Genomic DNA, 15261 nt, shown 5'->3' with positions numbered 1-15261 from the left:
GTGTGTGTGTGTGTGTGTGTGTGTGTGTGTTTGTGTGTGTGTGTGTGTGTCTGTCTATGTGTGTGTCTGTGTCTGTGTCTATGTGTGTGTGTGTGTGTCTATATGTGTGTCTGTGTCTGTGTGTGTGTGTGTGTGTGTGTGTCTCACAGCCTGTCCCAGAGGAGCTCCAGTGCGGTCCAGGCTTCGGCTACGTTGTGGCCTTCCGTCCTGACGGGGCGCAGGGCTGGATGCAGGCAGCGGTCACCTCCCCCGACGCCTCCAAGTACTCCTTCAGAGACGACAGCATCCCCCCCTTCACCCCCTACCACGTCAAAGTGGGCGTCTACAACAACCGGGGGGAGGGACCCTTCGGCCCAGTGACCACCATCTACTCCGCAGAGGAAGGTCAGTGGACAAACTTCACTCTTTTTTTTTATTTATTTATTTATTTTGGGCTTTTATTAAAGGACAGTGAAGAGTTGTGGACAGGAAGCGAGGCGGAGAAGACGTGGGGAGAGGATCGGGAGAACGACAGCAGGCCGGAATCGAACCTGTGTCCCCGCGGGCAATGAAGCCCGTAAATGGGGGGCTTATCGGCTTGCGCCACAGTGCCCCCCCTCAAACTTCACTCTTAAAGCAGCAATAAGGAGTTCTGTTCCAAAGCTAGCACGCTAACTACCTAAAAGCAGAGGTGTAGTGGTCCCTGGAGAAGTGGGTATACTCTTAATTTTGCATTATTTTTAATACAGCGCAGGATAAACGCCCTGTTTTGAGAAGTGGGTATACGCAATGCTGACTGAAAAATAAGTGGGTATACTCTGTATACCTGCGTATACCCTGGATTACACCACTGCCTAAAAAGAATGCAAAAAGCGTGCAAACACCACCAACAGCCCAGTTGATACTGATAGAAGCTTGCCAACACACTAACTGGTGTTTTCTGGCAGTATAGCTGGCAATGTCATGCTGTGAACGCTTTTCTTTCATTTTTGCAAGATATTCCAGCCCGGTACACAGAACTGCATAGGGCATATGTAGCACAGCCTGGATGGCTAGTGGGAAAGACACAGGTTTTTATCTGTCTGTAACAAAATGAATTTGAGGATGGTACCAAAACTAATGCCTATAAAGCCATACCTCAAGTGTCAAATTGTTGCATAGTGTTGCATACTGTAACTTTCACTCCTAACTTCAAACTTCCCTCTTAACTTCAAGATGTAACTTCTTAAAACGTCTGGAACAGTAGGCAGGAAATTACCACTTTCCAGAGGTATGTTTTTAGTGGCAGCCAGTTTCGGTGTTATAAAAACCCGCAAAGGGCAGATAAACAAAGCAGTTGTTTCACCTAGCTGTCCAAACCATGTGCTGTGTAGTTCTATGGTCCAAGTCAGACCCACCTGGAAAATGTAATAAAAGCTTTCACAGCATGATATGAGCAATTACAGTGCCATCAGAAACCTTTCATCATATTAGCAAGCTTTTATCAGTGCCAACTGTGCTGCTACTATGTGTGTTAACTATGCAAGGCTTTTCATGTAGTTGGCTTGCTAGTTTTAGACTACATTCCTTATTGCTGTATATTAATTTAATCAGTGAGATATTCTCTTTCCTGAAATGGCACAGATTAAGATTTAGCCAAGTGTTGTACTTTTGACAATAACAGGAAGCAAGTTGTACATATTTACATGTGTAACACAAATAGAAGTATCAAGACAAGTGTTTACGAGTCTCACATAGAACAACTGTGTTTTCAACAGCATTGACAATAACAAACTCAAAGCACACACTAATATAGCTCATAACTAACTCAAATCACACACTAATATAGCTCATAACTAACTCAAAGCACACACTAATATAGCTCATAACTAACTCAAATCACACACTAATATAGCTCATAACAAACTCAAAGCACACACTAATAATACTCATAACTAACTCAAAGCATACAGTAATATAGCTCATAACAAACTCTAAGCATACAGTAATATAGCTCATAACAAACTCTAAGCACACACTAATATAGCTCATAACTAACTCAAAGCACACACTAATATAGCTCATAACTAACTCAAAGCACACACTAATATAGCTCATAACTAACTCAAAGCATACAGTAATATAGCTCATAACAAACTCAAAGCACACACTAATAATACTCATAACTAACTCTAAGCATACAGTAATAATACTCATAACAAACTGAAAGCATACAGTAATATAGTGTCATAATGAACTGAAAGCATACAGTAATATAGCTCCTAGTGGTATTCATGAGTGCCATGTGTTTTGAACACCCAGAGCCCTCCGTAGCGCCCCCTAGAGTCCGTGCCAAGAGTCTGTCTGCAGCTGAGGTGGAAGTGTCCTGGAAGCCCCTGCCCTGGAACACCACCAAGAGACGCATCATGGGCTACGAGGTAAACACACGTCAGGGTTTCAGTGGGATGCCTAGCATGTGTGTGTGTTTGTGTGTGTGTGTGTGTGTGTGTGTGTGTGTGTGTGTGTGTGTGTGTGTGCCTAGAGGACCATGTTAGTGTTCACGAGGTAAACACACGTCAGGCTTTCACTGCGATGCCTAGCGGAGCATGTTAGTATTTTGGGGAAAGAGAGTGGACTGTGTGACATTCAGGACCACAATAAATAGCAAAGTAGCCATTATCTAATAGTTTGATGATTATTGTAAATGATTGCCAATGCCGCTTATTGGTTTTCTGTTACTTAATGGTCTTCTTTTATGGTCATTTAAAAATAGGTGTTTGCATACAAACTATTTGTAACTATAATAACCCATAGCAAGTTTACTATCAACAATTATGAATATCTTTTTAATTAGAATTATTCTTTGTCTTTGACTAAGTGAAGTGTCCAAACCTACATGTACAAGATTAATATAATGTATTAACATACTAGGAAATTGAAGAGAAAGTGGCAATAACTTAAGTTATTATAAAATTCTGAATTCGATTCTAGTAAGTGTCTGAATCTTAATTTATGTTATTTATTAATTATTGATAGATCGTTAATAACATGTACATTTGTTATTGGTTGTTTATTATAGAAATAAACGGTTTGTATGCAAACACTTAATTTTTAAATGATGAAAAGAAGACTATTTAGTTCAACCAAAGCTACATTGTTAATTATAAATAAGTATTAACAACCTCCAACAAACTATTTGGCTTCTCTGTTGTTGATTGTGGCGTGTCATTAAGCGTTTCCACATTTAGGGGTCGGAGGACATTTTCTTTGCTGTTATTGAAAAGGGTAAAGATGTTTTGGAAGGTTAAAGATGTTTACTTTGTATTGCCTCTCACAATGTTTTTTTTATCCATCATTAATAAATAAATAAACAAATATTCAATGCCAGCGGTTGTTTACCCTGTCTAGATGATTGATGGCCCCGCTGTAAACTTTCGTCAAAGCCAGACTTTGCACCAGTAACTGCACTGATACTTTGAGCTGTGCCTGCCTGCCTGCACAAGGATTTGGTCAGCTTGAAATTTTTGAAGCGCATGGAACACACGGAGTGTTCCCTTAGTTCTCTTTCAACTCTTATTTCTCTCCAGTTCGATGTTAAGATCTCAGTGTGCGTTCTGATGGTCGTTATTGATGTTTATCATACAGCTCCTCAGAATGCTGCAGAAAGTTCCATTGAATTGAATGGGCCATCCCAACGTTCGTGGCTCCGATATTTATTGATAATTGTTGCGGAAAAAAGTTAATGACTGCTGCCATTGATCATGGGTTTTGTGCTTCTGATTCACATCCATTTTATATCATTCCGCAGTGAGTCTGTTCACTTATCGTAACGGAAATGTATTGTTACTTGAAGTCAGCAAGTAATAACTCGCTATGTAACGCCTGACACTTCCTATTCCTCCTGTTGGGATTGTATTCTTGAGGAACGACCAGGAGCGTACTGTACTTGATCCCTGACGTGTGTCCCCGACGACATGTGTCCCCAGCTCAGGTACTGGGAGCAGGCGGAGACGCAGGAGACGGCCAGCGTGGTCCGCACCGTGGGCGACAGGGCGTCTGCCATCCTCCGCGAGCTGGACGGAAGCAGCACCTACCTGATCCGCGTGAGGGCGTACAACAGCGCCGGTGTGGGCCCGGATAGCGCCGTGGTCAACATCACCACCAAGAAGCCGCGTGAGTCTACACCCCCCACACTAAACCCACTAGCCAATCAGAGTGAGTCTGCACCCCCACACTAAACCCACAAGCCAATCAGAGTGAGTCTACACCACCCCCACACTAAACCCACTAGCCAATCAGAGTGAGTCTACAACCCCCACACTAAACCCAGTAGCCAATCAGAGCGAGTCTACACCCCCACACTAAACCCACTAGCCAGTCAGAGTGAGTCTACACCCCCACACTAAACCCGCTAGCCAATCAGAGTGAGTCTACACCCCCACACTAAACCCACTAGCCAATCAGAAAACTCCTACGGTCAACTACTTCAACAACAGCCTGTGCAATTTGAATGCATCTATTCAGAGAAGTCTTTATCCAAAGCAAGACGAGGACTGTGGTAGTGTGTGTGTGTGTTTTTGTGTGTGTGTGTGTGTGTGTGTGTGTGTGTGTGTGTGTGTGTGTGTGTGTGTGTGTGTGTGTGTGTGCATTACCCAGCTTTACCAAGCCTTCCTCAGGAAATTGCTCTCTCAGGGTTAATTTGCATTTCAAAGCATCTTCACCTCAAAAGCACCAGACGCTACACCCTGCTTTCAGCAAGGCCAGTGCAGATATGTGTGTTTGAGCTGTTTCCTTCACTCTCATTTAGATTTCTACCCCTTCTCTTCCTCTCTTCCTCTTCCTCACCCCCTGCTGCAGCCCCGAGCCAGCCTCCGACGAAGGTCGTGTGGAACACATCAAACTCCAAAATCATCCTGCAGTGGGATCACGTCAAGGCCCTGGAGAACGAGTCCGAAGTCATGGGTTACAGAGTAAGATCCGACCGCTCGCTCCCCGTCCCCGCAGAGTCAGAGGCATGCGTGTGTGTGTGTGTGTGTGTCATGGGTTACAGAGTAAGACCCGACCGCTCCCCGTCCCTGTCCCTGCAGTGTAGAGGCATGCTGTGTGCCTTTCATTCCCAGAGACATTCTATATGGGAACCAGTGCAATTACTCACTGACATCATGTCATCGCCTGCTGTAATTATACAACCCTTTGCATCTTCTTGTGCTCGTCAACATTTCACTCAATTTAAAAGCCTTTCACTTCAAAAAGCCCAGCCGTCTGCCTCACCAAGTCCTCCCCCCCCCCCCCGTCTACCCACGCGATGTGAAGCACAGCTATAATTTTCAAAAGCTGAAAGAGCTGCGCTGTAATGGGCCGTGTTGTGAAATCAGCCCCCCTGCCAGTCGCAGAGGAGTCGCAGTCGCCTTTTTGAAGTGATCGGCTTCGGCTTCATCTATTGGAGTGCTGTGGCACTAAGGCGGGACGTCTGTACCACGCTGAGAGCGCCTTCAGGTCATGGGTAGGAGCTCTGAGAAGCAGGGCAGGGCTTCTTCTGTTCAGCCACTGTCTGAAGGGTGGCGGGCGGCACATGCTGTTGTTGTTATTGTTGATGTTGTTGTTGTTGTTGTTGTTATTGACTGGTCTCTTTCATACTACATCACCACTGTTTATGTTTACGTTGGTTCTGTTTTTGTTGTTATTATTTTCGAACCCAGATTCCACACAGCAGCGCCGCTGTTCTTTATATCTGGTAGCGGTTTACTGTATGGATAAGAGAACTAACCTCATTGGGTTCTAATGGGTTCTGATGCGTTCTGATGCGTTCTGACACCTCCTCCCCTGCAGGTGATGTACAAGCAGAACCGTCAGGCCCGGCCCAGCGTGGTGGAGACCAACGGCACGTCCCTGGAGCTGTCGCTGCCAGTGGACGAGGACTACGTGGTCCAGATCAAACCGGTCAGCGAGGGGGGGGAGGGCTGCAGCAGCCGACAGATCACCATCCCCAGAATAGCAGGTGAGAGACTGGACTGTGTGTGTGTGTGTGTGTGTGGGTGTGGGTGTGTGTGTGTGTGTGGGTGTGGGTGTGGGTGTGTGGGTGTGTGTGTGTGTGTGTGTGTGTGTGTGTGTGTGTGTTTGTGTGTGTGTGTGTGTGTGTGTGTGTGGGTGTGTGTGTGTGTGTGTGTGTGTGTGTGTGTGTGTGTGTGTGTGTGTGTGTGTGTGTGGGTGTGTGTGTGTGTGTGTGTGCGCGTGTGCGTGTGTGTGTGTGTTCTCCACTCACTTTCCCCATGACGCTGAGCAAGTGTGCAGTGGTCCATGTTTATGTTTTTACGGACTACTTGAAAAGGTTAGGCACGTCAGTTTGGAATCGACTCCCTGGCAGAAGCCTCGGAGTCAAAACACATTGAAAAAATGCCAATGAATGCCTATTAATGAAGGCATTTTAGATTAACACCAAAGAGTTAAGCTTTACGATACTATGCTTTCCTTGAGGCTGCAGTGTTGGTGTCTGAGGCTCTTATTGTCTGTGTGATTGTATTTGTAGGAGCTCCGGTGGTTGGTGCGGCGTGGCGGACACCGGTCTGGCCGGCTTGGGTTATGCTGGCTCTCGCCCACACATCAAGGACTTTATTATGACAAAAACGGCTCCCGTAGGACTCACGTAAGAGTCGTAAGAGACGAGACGAGGTGAGACGTGAGTTGCAGAGCAGTACAAGCACCCGGAGAAGCTGTACGAGGACAGCAGCGATGCTCATTAGTTTTTAAAAAGAGCCTCATGAAGGAAACTGAAGTGAGCCCCAACCCACCCCATCCCCATCCCACTCGCTCCCCACCCCTGCACCATCCTCTCCTCCCCTGGAGAAACGATAAACTGGGTCTTGAGTCTGCCCTGACCAAAGCTGCTTTAAAGACTGCTGAGTAAGATATGTGGCTTCTATCTTTTTTTCTTTCACATTGAAATGCCTGAGAGGATTTTCCTGAACAAGGCAACTGAATGTACACAACGATATACAGAACTGTGGAAGCCAACGTGTCCATGTGGAGGCTCTCTACTTCACTGTGATGGGTGGATTTTACACATTTTTTTTTTAAGAAGTTAACTGCATTGAAGGGTAACTGCAGAGCAACAGAACTACTGAATGGGAACAGGCCTCTGGTCCTCTGCTTGAGGTGGCCAATTACTGCGGCACAGATGACAAGATGAAGGACTTCGGTGACTGATCTACTGAGGGCAAACCTCTGGATGATGTAACATAAGCGCAACTACATCCTCTTTCTCTCTCTCTCTCTCTCTCTATCTCTCTCTCCTTCTGTCTGTCTTTCTCTCTCTCCCCCTCTCTCTCTGTCGTGTGGAGTCTGTTATGTGACCTCTGTGTGACCTGTGACCTCTGACCTGTTTCTTTCCGTCCACTGATCGTCCAGGTCACAGAGGCGAAAACATATTTGTGCCGCTTCCTCTTTACAGCCTTCTCCACTCCTCCATTTGTCTCCTCTGGAGCTGTTGCAGTACACATTAGGGCTGCTGTTTCCCGTTAGCCCTTCCCCACGGCTGTGCTACTAGCCTCCTTGGCTCCAGGCCTGGCCTCCTTTCCCCCTCGACCCCACCCCCTGGCTGTAAGTGGAAAGACATCACTCCTGTAACAACTCCCCTTCCCCAACTCCCCTCGGCCATGTTGTGGCACCAGCTTCCCCGTAAGCCTGCCGGTCATCATGCTAACTGCTAGTACTAGCGCGTGTCCCTCACTTCAGCCACTATGCCGGTCATCATGCTAAGTGCTACTACTAGCGCGTGCCCCTCACTTCAGCCACTATGCTGGTCATCATGCTAGGTGCTAGTACTAGCGCGTGCCCCTCACTTCAGCCACTATGCCGGTCATCAGGCTAAGTGCTAGTACTAGCGCATGCCCCTCACTTCAGCCACTATGCCGGTCATCATGCTAAGTGCTAGTACTAGCGCGTGCCCCCCTCACTTCAGCCACTATGCCGGTCATCATGCTAAGTGCTAGTACTAGCGCGTGCCCCTCACTTCAGCCACTATACCATCATGCTAAGTGCTAGTACTAGCACGTGCCCCTCACTTCAGCCACTATGCCCGTCATCATGCTAAGTGCTAGTACTAGCGCGTACCCCCTCACTTCAGCCACTATGCCCGTCATCATGCTAAGTCATGCTACTAGCTACATGCTACTACATGCTAAGTGCTAGTACTAGAGCGTGCCCCTCACTTCAGCCACTATGTACATTTGATGAAATCCTCAGGACCCCTAAAGAGCCTTAAGTGTATTGCTATTGATCGTTATCATTTCGATGACTGGTATTGTTAATATTTTGGAAGACATTCTTGGTATTATGATCATTGGGATGATTTAACACACTGCGTTGTTTTGTGTGTGGCTCCCACTCATGTTCTCCAGGCTTCGATCCGGTCAGCAAACAGTGAACTGTGCAAGTTGGTTTTGCAAACGAACACTGCGCTTGGCAGTGACAGTGATTATTATTTTTTTTTTCGATATTGCTTACATGTTATTTTAAGAGTCCTTCGCTGTTGAGCATGCGCTGGCTGTGAAACATGGCTTGGAAAAAAAGAGAATTTGAATGAATCAACTGACTTTTTACTGAAAGAAATAAACAAAATGTGAGTAAAGTTCATGTGTCCTGTTTATGTTGCAGGCAAAGTTGATGTTATTGTGTCGAAAAAAAAAGATCCCTCTGTATGAATATCTGTTGCCATTTTCTTCAAGTGATTTGAAGACGATTGTTCAGTATGTTTATGTTTCATTCCCTTTTTCTGTTACTGCTTCAGCAAAAGAAAAAAACTAAGATGGTGGCTGCCATTTTAATTTTATGAGGAGTTTACAGTCAGTTTACATGTTCCACATTTGTAGTATTACAGCTGCTGTTCCGTCATTGGCCACAAGAGAGCAGGACATGACTAATGTTCATGTGTTGTCACATCTATGCCCCTCACATGAAGTTCAAACCAATGGACAAGACTAAATGCAGTCAGTATTAACATTTATTATTTAAACTCGATTGATCATTGAGAAGAGTGATCTGTTTGCAGAGAACAGGGGAATCAGAACCACACTTTGAAAACAAAGAACCTCAGGAAGAACCACATTCAGGAACGAACCACACACTGTCTTCGCCCATGAAGTGTATGGACTCATTTATTAATTTGATCATCTAGAGGAAGGGCAGATACACTGTACAGGTCACACACAGAGCAATGAGAAAGAGTCGGACGATTGTAAAAAAAAAAAAAGGAATGTTTAAAGAAAGACTTTTTTTTTTATTTATTTTTTGCCAGGCATGAAAGCCCCGCCCAGTTGTGTGTGTGAAGTAGTCAGCGTTCTGTAAAATAACATTGGCTGGCACTGAAAGGCGTCAAGACAGTGACTTCAACCCCAGTGCAATTAAAACCTGCTAGGGCATTAGGGTACTATATACTCTAGTCATTCACACTTCACAGACCCCTTTATATAACACATTTCAGTAACGGTACATCTCACCATCATCATCATCATCATCGTTGTCTTCACAGAGATCAGCAAGACCATCAAGGGGAGAAAACTATGCTGATGGTCTCGTTGGCATTCCTTGTGAATTCCGGCACATTAGAGAGGAATAGAAAAGAAAAAGAATAAACCAGATGAGATGGCGTAGGAATGACCCGTCTTGGGTAAGGGCCCGTACTCTCGTACAGACATCACATGGCACGGCATCGCACAGGGGCGCACAGCATGGCACAGGGTCACACAGCATCGCACAGGGGCGCTTCACTTCAACAGTTACGGGTCCAGACATCAATCACAGGTTAGGATAAGGTCAAAGGTCAAAGGTCGAAGGCCAGCTCTACGCACAGGAAACAAACCAGTCAAAGGTTCACAGACTATCACTCGTGGACTCCTAGATCAGAATGAACAAACTGATTGACCTTCTCTTCCTCAGCATTTCTGAGATGGCATCAATGATTTTCCTCGTGAAAATACTTAAAACGAAATGCTAAGATTACAAAGATGATGGATTCTTAATGTAACAACGCTCTATGTACAGTGACATCACGACAGTGATTTTAGACTGTCCTTCACAGTCCACTGCTTTGTAAAAAAAAAAAAATGTTTTTGTTTTGTTTTTTCTCTAGCCTTGATTTACCAGACTTCAGACGCAAATCTTTCCCATTTCCCACTGTGATGTGTCAGACGTCAGAGTTTACACGAAAATAAAAGCATCGCTTGTAACTTTGGGCAACTTAAAGCTCTTTGTAGTTAACGACTGCATGCACATAAGAGTTTCCATCATAAACGACTTAATTCGTGAAGTTATTAATTTCTTATTTTGCACTGGAAATTGTATGCATATGTATATTAAATCAATTCAGACACTCAACAAGCTCAGAGTATATGTCTCCAACAATATTCACCCTCTGAATAAAACTAACAAGATTACACGATCATCTATCCAAAAAAAGTAATCCTAAAATATTCCAGAATTTTCAGAGCGTTTCAACGGTTTTCATTAAAACAGTAAGTAGACAAAGATCTCCCTTTTTTTGAACATCCAAGGCTGGTGTCCCCCCCGGGCAGGCAGAGCGGTCCTTGTGGATTCTTAGCTCTTAAGTAATCTCCAAGGAAACCGCCTCGGTATCTGATGTTCCACTTCTGCGGAACCGGACAGCGTGTTCCTTGTCCCTCAGCCTCAGCCCATCATCTGGATGTTGAGATATTTTCATCGCGCGAAAGAGAGCGTTCCTCGGAAACGGGGGAGAGCACTGGTGCGTTATAGCAGCCCAGCCAGACGGCCAGTGCCGAGGGACGCTTGGACACAGCTGTGCATCACCCACACTAATAGGACAGACTTGTATTTCAGGTGTGTTTTGGTCTGTGCCGTCCGTGCTAGGTTGCACCACGTGTGACATGGATGAGTTCAGCGATCCATGTGCGCTGGTTTTCTCGTTCTCGTCCAACGTGGCTCGTCCAGAGCTTAAAACTGAGAGGTGAAAGCACGATTTTTCCCCACAGAAGAAAAGCTGCCCTACTACATGCAATCAAATGTGTGCACTTTCAGAATCATCTTCTTTTTTTTTTTCCTTCACATTTAAAAAAATGCATTACATACACATATCTTTTAACAGGCATTTTTGACCTATTCTATTCATTGATCTTGCCTACAGTTCACATTTTCCAGCATCAGTGAGTCAAACGTATATTCCCAGATAACCAAATAAACGGTTGCAACCACTCGTCATAATTGATGTCAGTGTCTACAGCAAATATCTATGATTTTATGGTGTAATGTAAGACAGATAGATCCAGGCAAATAAACTGCTCAGAATGTTTTTCTAACGTTAGTTCAGTTCAGTGGACAGGGAGTAAAACCATCTAGAGAACAAGACTGGGGCGGAGTAGAAGAAGAAGAAGGGTAATGGCATAGCAAGTATGAGCTCCAGGGGCAAGCAGAGTCTTTAGCGCCTCTGAGTGTGAAACTGGAGAGGCAAGGTTCTGCATGTAGAGGTGTCAGAAGCAGCCCTGGAGACACGTACGCACGCAGACCCTGGTGGGAGAAGGGGGAGATTTCGGAGTGTAGTATCCAGGACCGACTGGCAGTAGTTAAAGACAGTAGATTCACAGTAGGACTATTCTTCTGAGCAGGTTCCAAGAGGACTAGGTCTGTTGGAAGCGAGAATAAGCACAAACTACGACAATTAGAATGGAACCAATATGTCAGAATATGAGTGCAGGTACACAGGTAACACTTTGCTCCCAATAACATATTCTATTAATTAACTATATGTAACATGCTGCCCTGAACATTTACGGCTGTCTGTATTTATCACATTGAAGCTTATGTAACGTAAAAGTAAAACTGTCAAACTCTGAACAGATATCAAAAGGAGCACTTATGACTGACATCCGTACCTAAAATTCCTCGTGCGGATCATGAGTGGAAGATTCGGTTTCCCTGACAACTACCGCCTTGGTAACCAGCATGTCAGGATGTTGCTGCTTCGCCTCTTTTATTGCGATGGCGAGTGCCTGAGGAGGGAGAACAGCAGTGGGAACGAAAATGAGTCACGGACGAGCCGCTGGAAGCCTTCGGATGAATAAAAAACATGTCCTGATTTCATAGCCCTTAAATAAATATATAAAACAAACAAACCAGCGGAAGAAAAAATATAGAGACAAATCAAATAAAAAAAAAAAAACACATCCAGGCCCACCTGATCCTGGTCTACATCATCATCTCCAGTGATGATGATTCTTTTTTCAATCCTTGTCTCTGAGTAGCCTCCTTTGACTGTCTGCAAAATAAAAACTGAATATTTGACACTCAACTTTCAGTGAACTCATTTAACTTTCAATGATATTGTCACATGGCGTTACCTTGGTTACATGGGTGGTGGTCGCTGATGTCACATTCTCTGTCACAATGAGTGGAGATCCTGACCCCTCTCTGGCAAAAGTGCCAATATTGATCTGTTTCAGACAAACACATGCATTGTACCCACAGTTTCTTTATTTAAACACATTAACATGATGTGAGGTAACACAGACAAGGAGCCGCTGTTTTCTCAATCCATTCTCAGTCTACTCACCGGTGATCCGCTCTCTGTGACTGAGTAAGACGCCTCTCTGATTCCACTCCCCCTGTGATCCTATGGGATGAAAGGGAACATGTGAGAGCTCTGCAAAGTGCCACGGCTGAGAGACGGGAGCCGTGAGATTGATCCAGATTAGATGTAATCTCTCTGAATGGGATTATGTGAGATAATGAGCCTCATTCAGTTTCAGCGCATGATCTCATCCAACTGCCTTGTCTGTTCAAACACCGGTACAGGTAATAGTATAGTATACTGTATGTGAACAGGTAATAGTATAGTACATTTACATTTACATTTAGTCATTTAGCAGACACTTTTGTCCAAAGCGACGTACAAGGGAGAGAACAATCAAGCTAAGAGCATTAAAAACCTGGTGTAACAATAAATACTGCTTATTTAAAAAAAAAAAAAAAAATAGAAAACGACATAGAAAGAAGAAAAAAAAGAAGTGCGGGCCTGTTACTGCTTAAGTGCAGGTTAAGCCAAGGTGCCAGTTAGGAAGGGAGGTGCTCTCTGAAGAGTTGGGTCTTCAAGAGCTTCTTGAAGGTAGAGAGGGACGCCCCTGCTCTGGTAGTGCTAGGCAGGTCGTTCCACCAACGTATACTGTATGTGTACAGGTAATAATATAGTATACTGAATGCTTACAGGTAAAAATATAGTATACTGTACTGTATGTGTACAGGTAATAATATAGTATACTGAATGCTTACAGGTAATAATATAGTATACTGAATGCTTACAGGTAATAATATAGTATACTGAATGTGTACAGGTAATAATATATTATACTGAATGTGTACAGGTAAAAATATAGTATACTGTACTGTATGTGTACAGGTAATAGTATAGTATAATGTATGTGTACAGGTAATAGTATAGTATAATGTATGTGTACAGGTAATAGTATAGTATAATGTATGTGTACAGGTAATAGTATAGTATAATGTATGTGTAAAGGTAATAGTATAGTATAATGTATGTGTACAGGTAATAAAATAGTATACTGTATGTGTACAGGTGATGGTGATAGCAGTATTTATGCGTTATATGTGTTACTGCATATTTTATCACACAACAGATTCTTACTTGGTCGGTGAACTCCATGATGGTGGTGGTGACCTCTGACCCATTGGGTTGCGTCTCGACCTTGACATCGGTTTTCCTCAGGGAAGGGGGGACAATGTCACTGCCCTCTCTGCTCATTGGTCGCGGAGGGAGATGGGTCCCCTCTCTGCTGATTGGTCGGGGAGGGTGATGGGTCCCCTCTCTGCTCATTGGTTGGGGAGGGAGATGGGTCCCCTCTCTGCTGACGGGTCGGGGAGGGAGATGGCTCCCATCTCTGCTGACGGGTTGGGGAGGGAGATGGGTCCCCTCTCTGCTGAGGGGTCGAGGAGGGAGATGGGTCCCCTCTGCGGTCTCTTTCTTCATCACCTGAATTGAGGTCAGCTCAGCGGCCTCTTTCTTGGCCCGCTGAGCAAGCGCGGTGCGCGGCGCCTTTTTGGGCACAAACGGCTTAAGAGGAAGATGGCACATTGGGATAAAAATAAGAGTTAGTCATGCGGTGCTAATACCTACATTCTTAAGCAGCTGTGAGTGAGAGAAAAGATGAGTCTGATAACACACAGAGTTTAAATAAAGTACACGGACACAAAAAGCAAGCACTTATAACGGAATACAATAACGGAAATGAAATAACTGAAATAAAAATGAGTTGAAATACAAATTTGAAAATAAAAATGGAATGTTTGTCACATACTTGGCTGGACACACAGATTCACACAGTCATGCATCTGTCCAGTAGGGGGTGATCCTGGTCGCAGAGTGAGAAAGGAGATGGTCTACCTCGGGGCGTTTGGGAGGCCCTATAGCGGGGAACTCGTCCGGGAGCACGATCTTCTCGGCTCCCATGATCCACGCAGCGCTGCTGTGCGGCATGTCGGACAAATCTGCGTACCCCATCTCAGGCAAGATGTCTCTGTCGCCCAGCTCGCTCATGCCCCTGGAGAATTCCTCCATGCCCGTCTGCAGGTCCATGATCACCGTGAAGTCCACCTCGGCCTCCAGGCTCGACGTGGAGCTGACCGTGATGCTGGAGCACTTGCGCTCGATGCCGAGGTGAGTCTCTTTGGCGTAGAGCATCTCCTGCTCTGGGTCGTCCTCGGAGACTGAGCCCAGCCGTCGTTCCCACAGGTCCCCCTGCAGGACACAAGAGGAATTACTACTGAAACAACAGAATTATACATGAGTCAATATGATGACTCATGAATCAGATTTTGGGTTTTTTTATAAAAAAACCGAGATAAGTAAAATGCAAAATAATCGTATCAGTCGATCTGATGACTCAGGAATCAGATTTTTTTTTTAAACCACAGGTAATTAAGACGCAAAAGAATCATATAAGTCAATATGATGACTCATGAATCAGATACAAATAAAAAGACAGACGTAAGTAAAACGCAAAGAATTGTGTGAGTCAATATGATGGCTAATGAATCAGATACAAAAAAAAAGACAGACGTAAGTAAAACACAAAGAATCGTGTGAGTCAATACGATGACTAATGAGTGAGATAAAAGGGAAAAGCCGGAAGTAAGTAAAACACAACAGAGGAGGTTAAGTTAAGAAAGGGAAAAAAAGCCAAAGAGGTACCTGACATTCCGCTAGAACCTCCGTGTGAATGGCAGGGGTGGCCGCCGCCTCCTACGGAACAGTGAAGAGTA

The 15261-nt window shown here is 44.7% G+C and overlaps 2 protein-coding genes across 2 annotated transcripts in view; one reads left to right on the top strand and one right to left on the bottom strand.

The window, feature by feature from the left end:
- The window catches only part of cntn3a.1 (contactin 3a, tandem duplicate 1), a gene marked incomplete at both ends in the record, with an annotated part of 94670 nt that extends 88094 nt beyond the window's left edge, over positions 1 to 6576 (top strand). Inside the window, 6 exons of the mRNA XM_080832407.1 lie at positions 150 to 384; positions 2281 to 2396; positions 3945 to 4131; positions 4816 to 4928; positions 5788 to 5956; positions 6485 to 6576. Of these exons, the coding sequence (XP_080688533.1) occupies positions 150 to 384; positions 2281 to 2396; positions 3945 to 4131; positions 4816 to 4928; positions 5788 to 5956; positions 6485 to 6576 (912 nt within the window). The remainder of the gene's footprint in view (positions 1 to 149; positions 385 to 2280; positions 2397 to 3944; positions 4132 to 4815; positions 4929 to 5787; positions 5957 to 6484) is intronic.
- A 4565-nt stretch (positions 6577 to 11141) lies between these two features.
- Positions 11142 to 15261, bottom strand: part of LOC308360478 (band 4.1-like protein 1) — a gene marked incomplete at its 5' end in the record, with an annotated part of 32042 nt that continues 27922 nt past the window's right edge. Inside the window, 8 exons of the mRNA XM_080832409.1 lie at positions 11142 to 11609; positions 11859 to 11975; positions 12161 to 12241; positions 12324 to 12416; positions 12536 to 12595; positions 13628 to 14053; positions 14384 to 14737; positions 15191 to 15241. Coding sequence (XP_080688535.1) covers positions 11859 to 11975; positions 12161 to 12241; positions 12324 to 12416; positions 12536 to 12595; positions 13628 to 14053; positions 14384 to 14737; positions 15191 to 15241 — 1182 coding nt within the window. The 3' untranslated portion in view covers positions 11142 to 11609. The remainder of the gene's footprint in view (positions 11610 to 11858; positions 11976 to 12160; positions 12242 to 12323; positions 12417 to 12535; positions 12596 to 13627; positions 14054 to 14383; positions 14738 to 15190; positions 15242 to 15261) is intronic.

The sequence above is a fragment of the Sprattus sprattus genome, assembly GCF_963457725.1.
Source record: "Sprattus sprattus genome assembly, chromosome: 2".
In the NCBI taxonomy this organism is placed as follows: Eukaryota; Metazoa; Chordata; class Actinopteri; order Clupeiformes; family Clupeidae; genus Sprattus; species Sprattus sprattus.
This window is presented reverse-complemented; position numbering and strand designations above follow the sequence as displayed.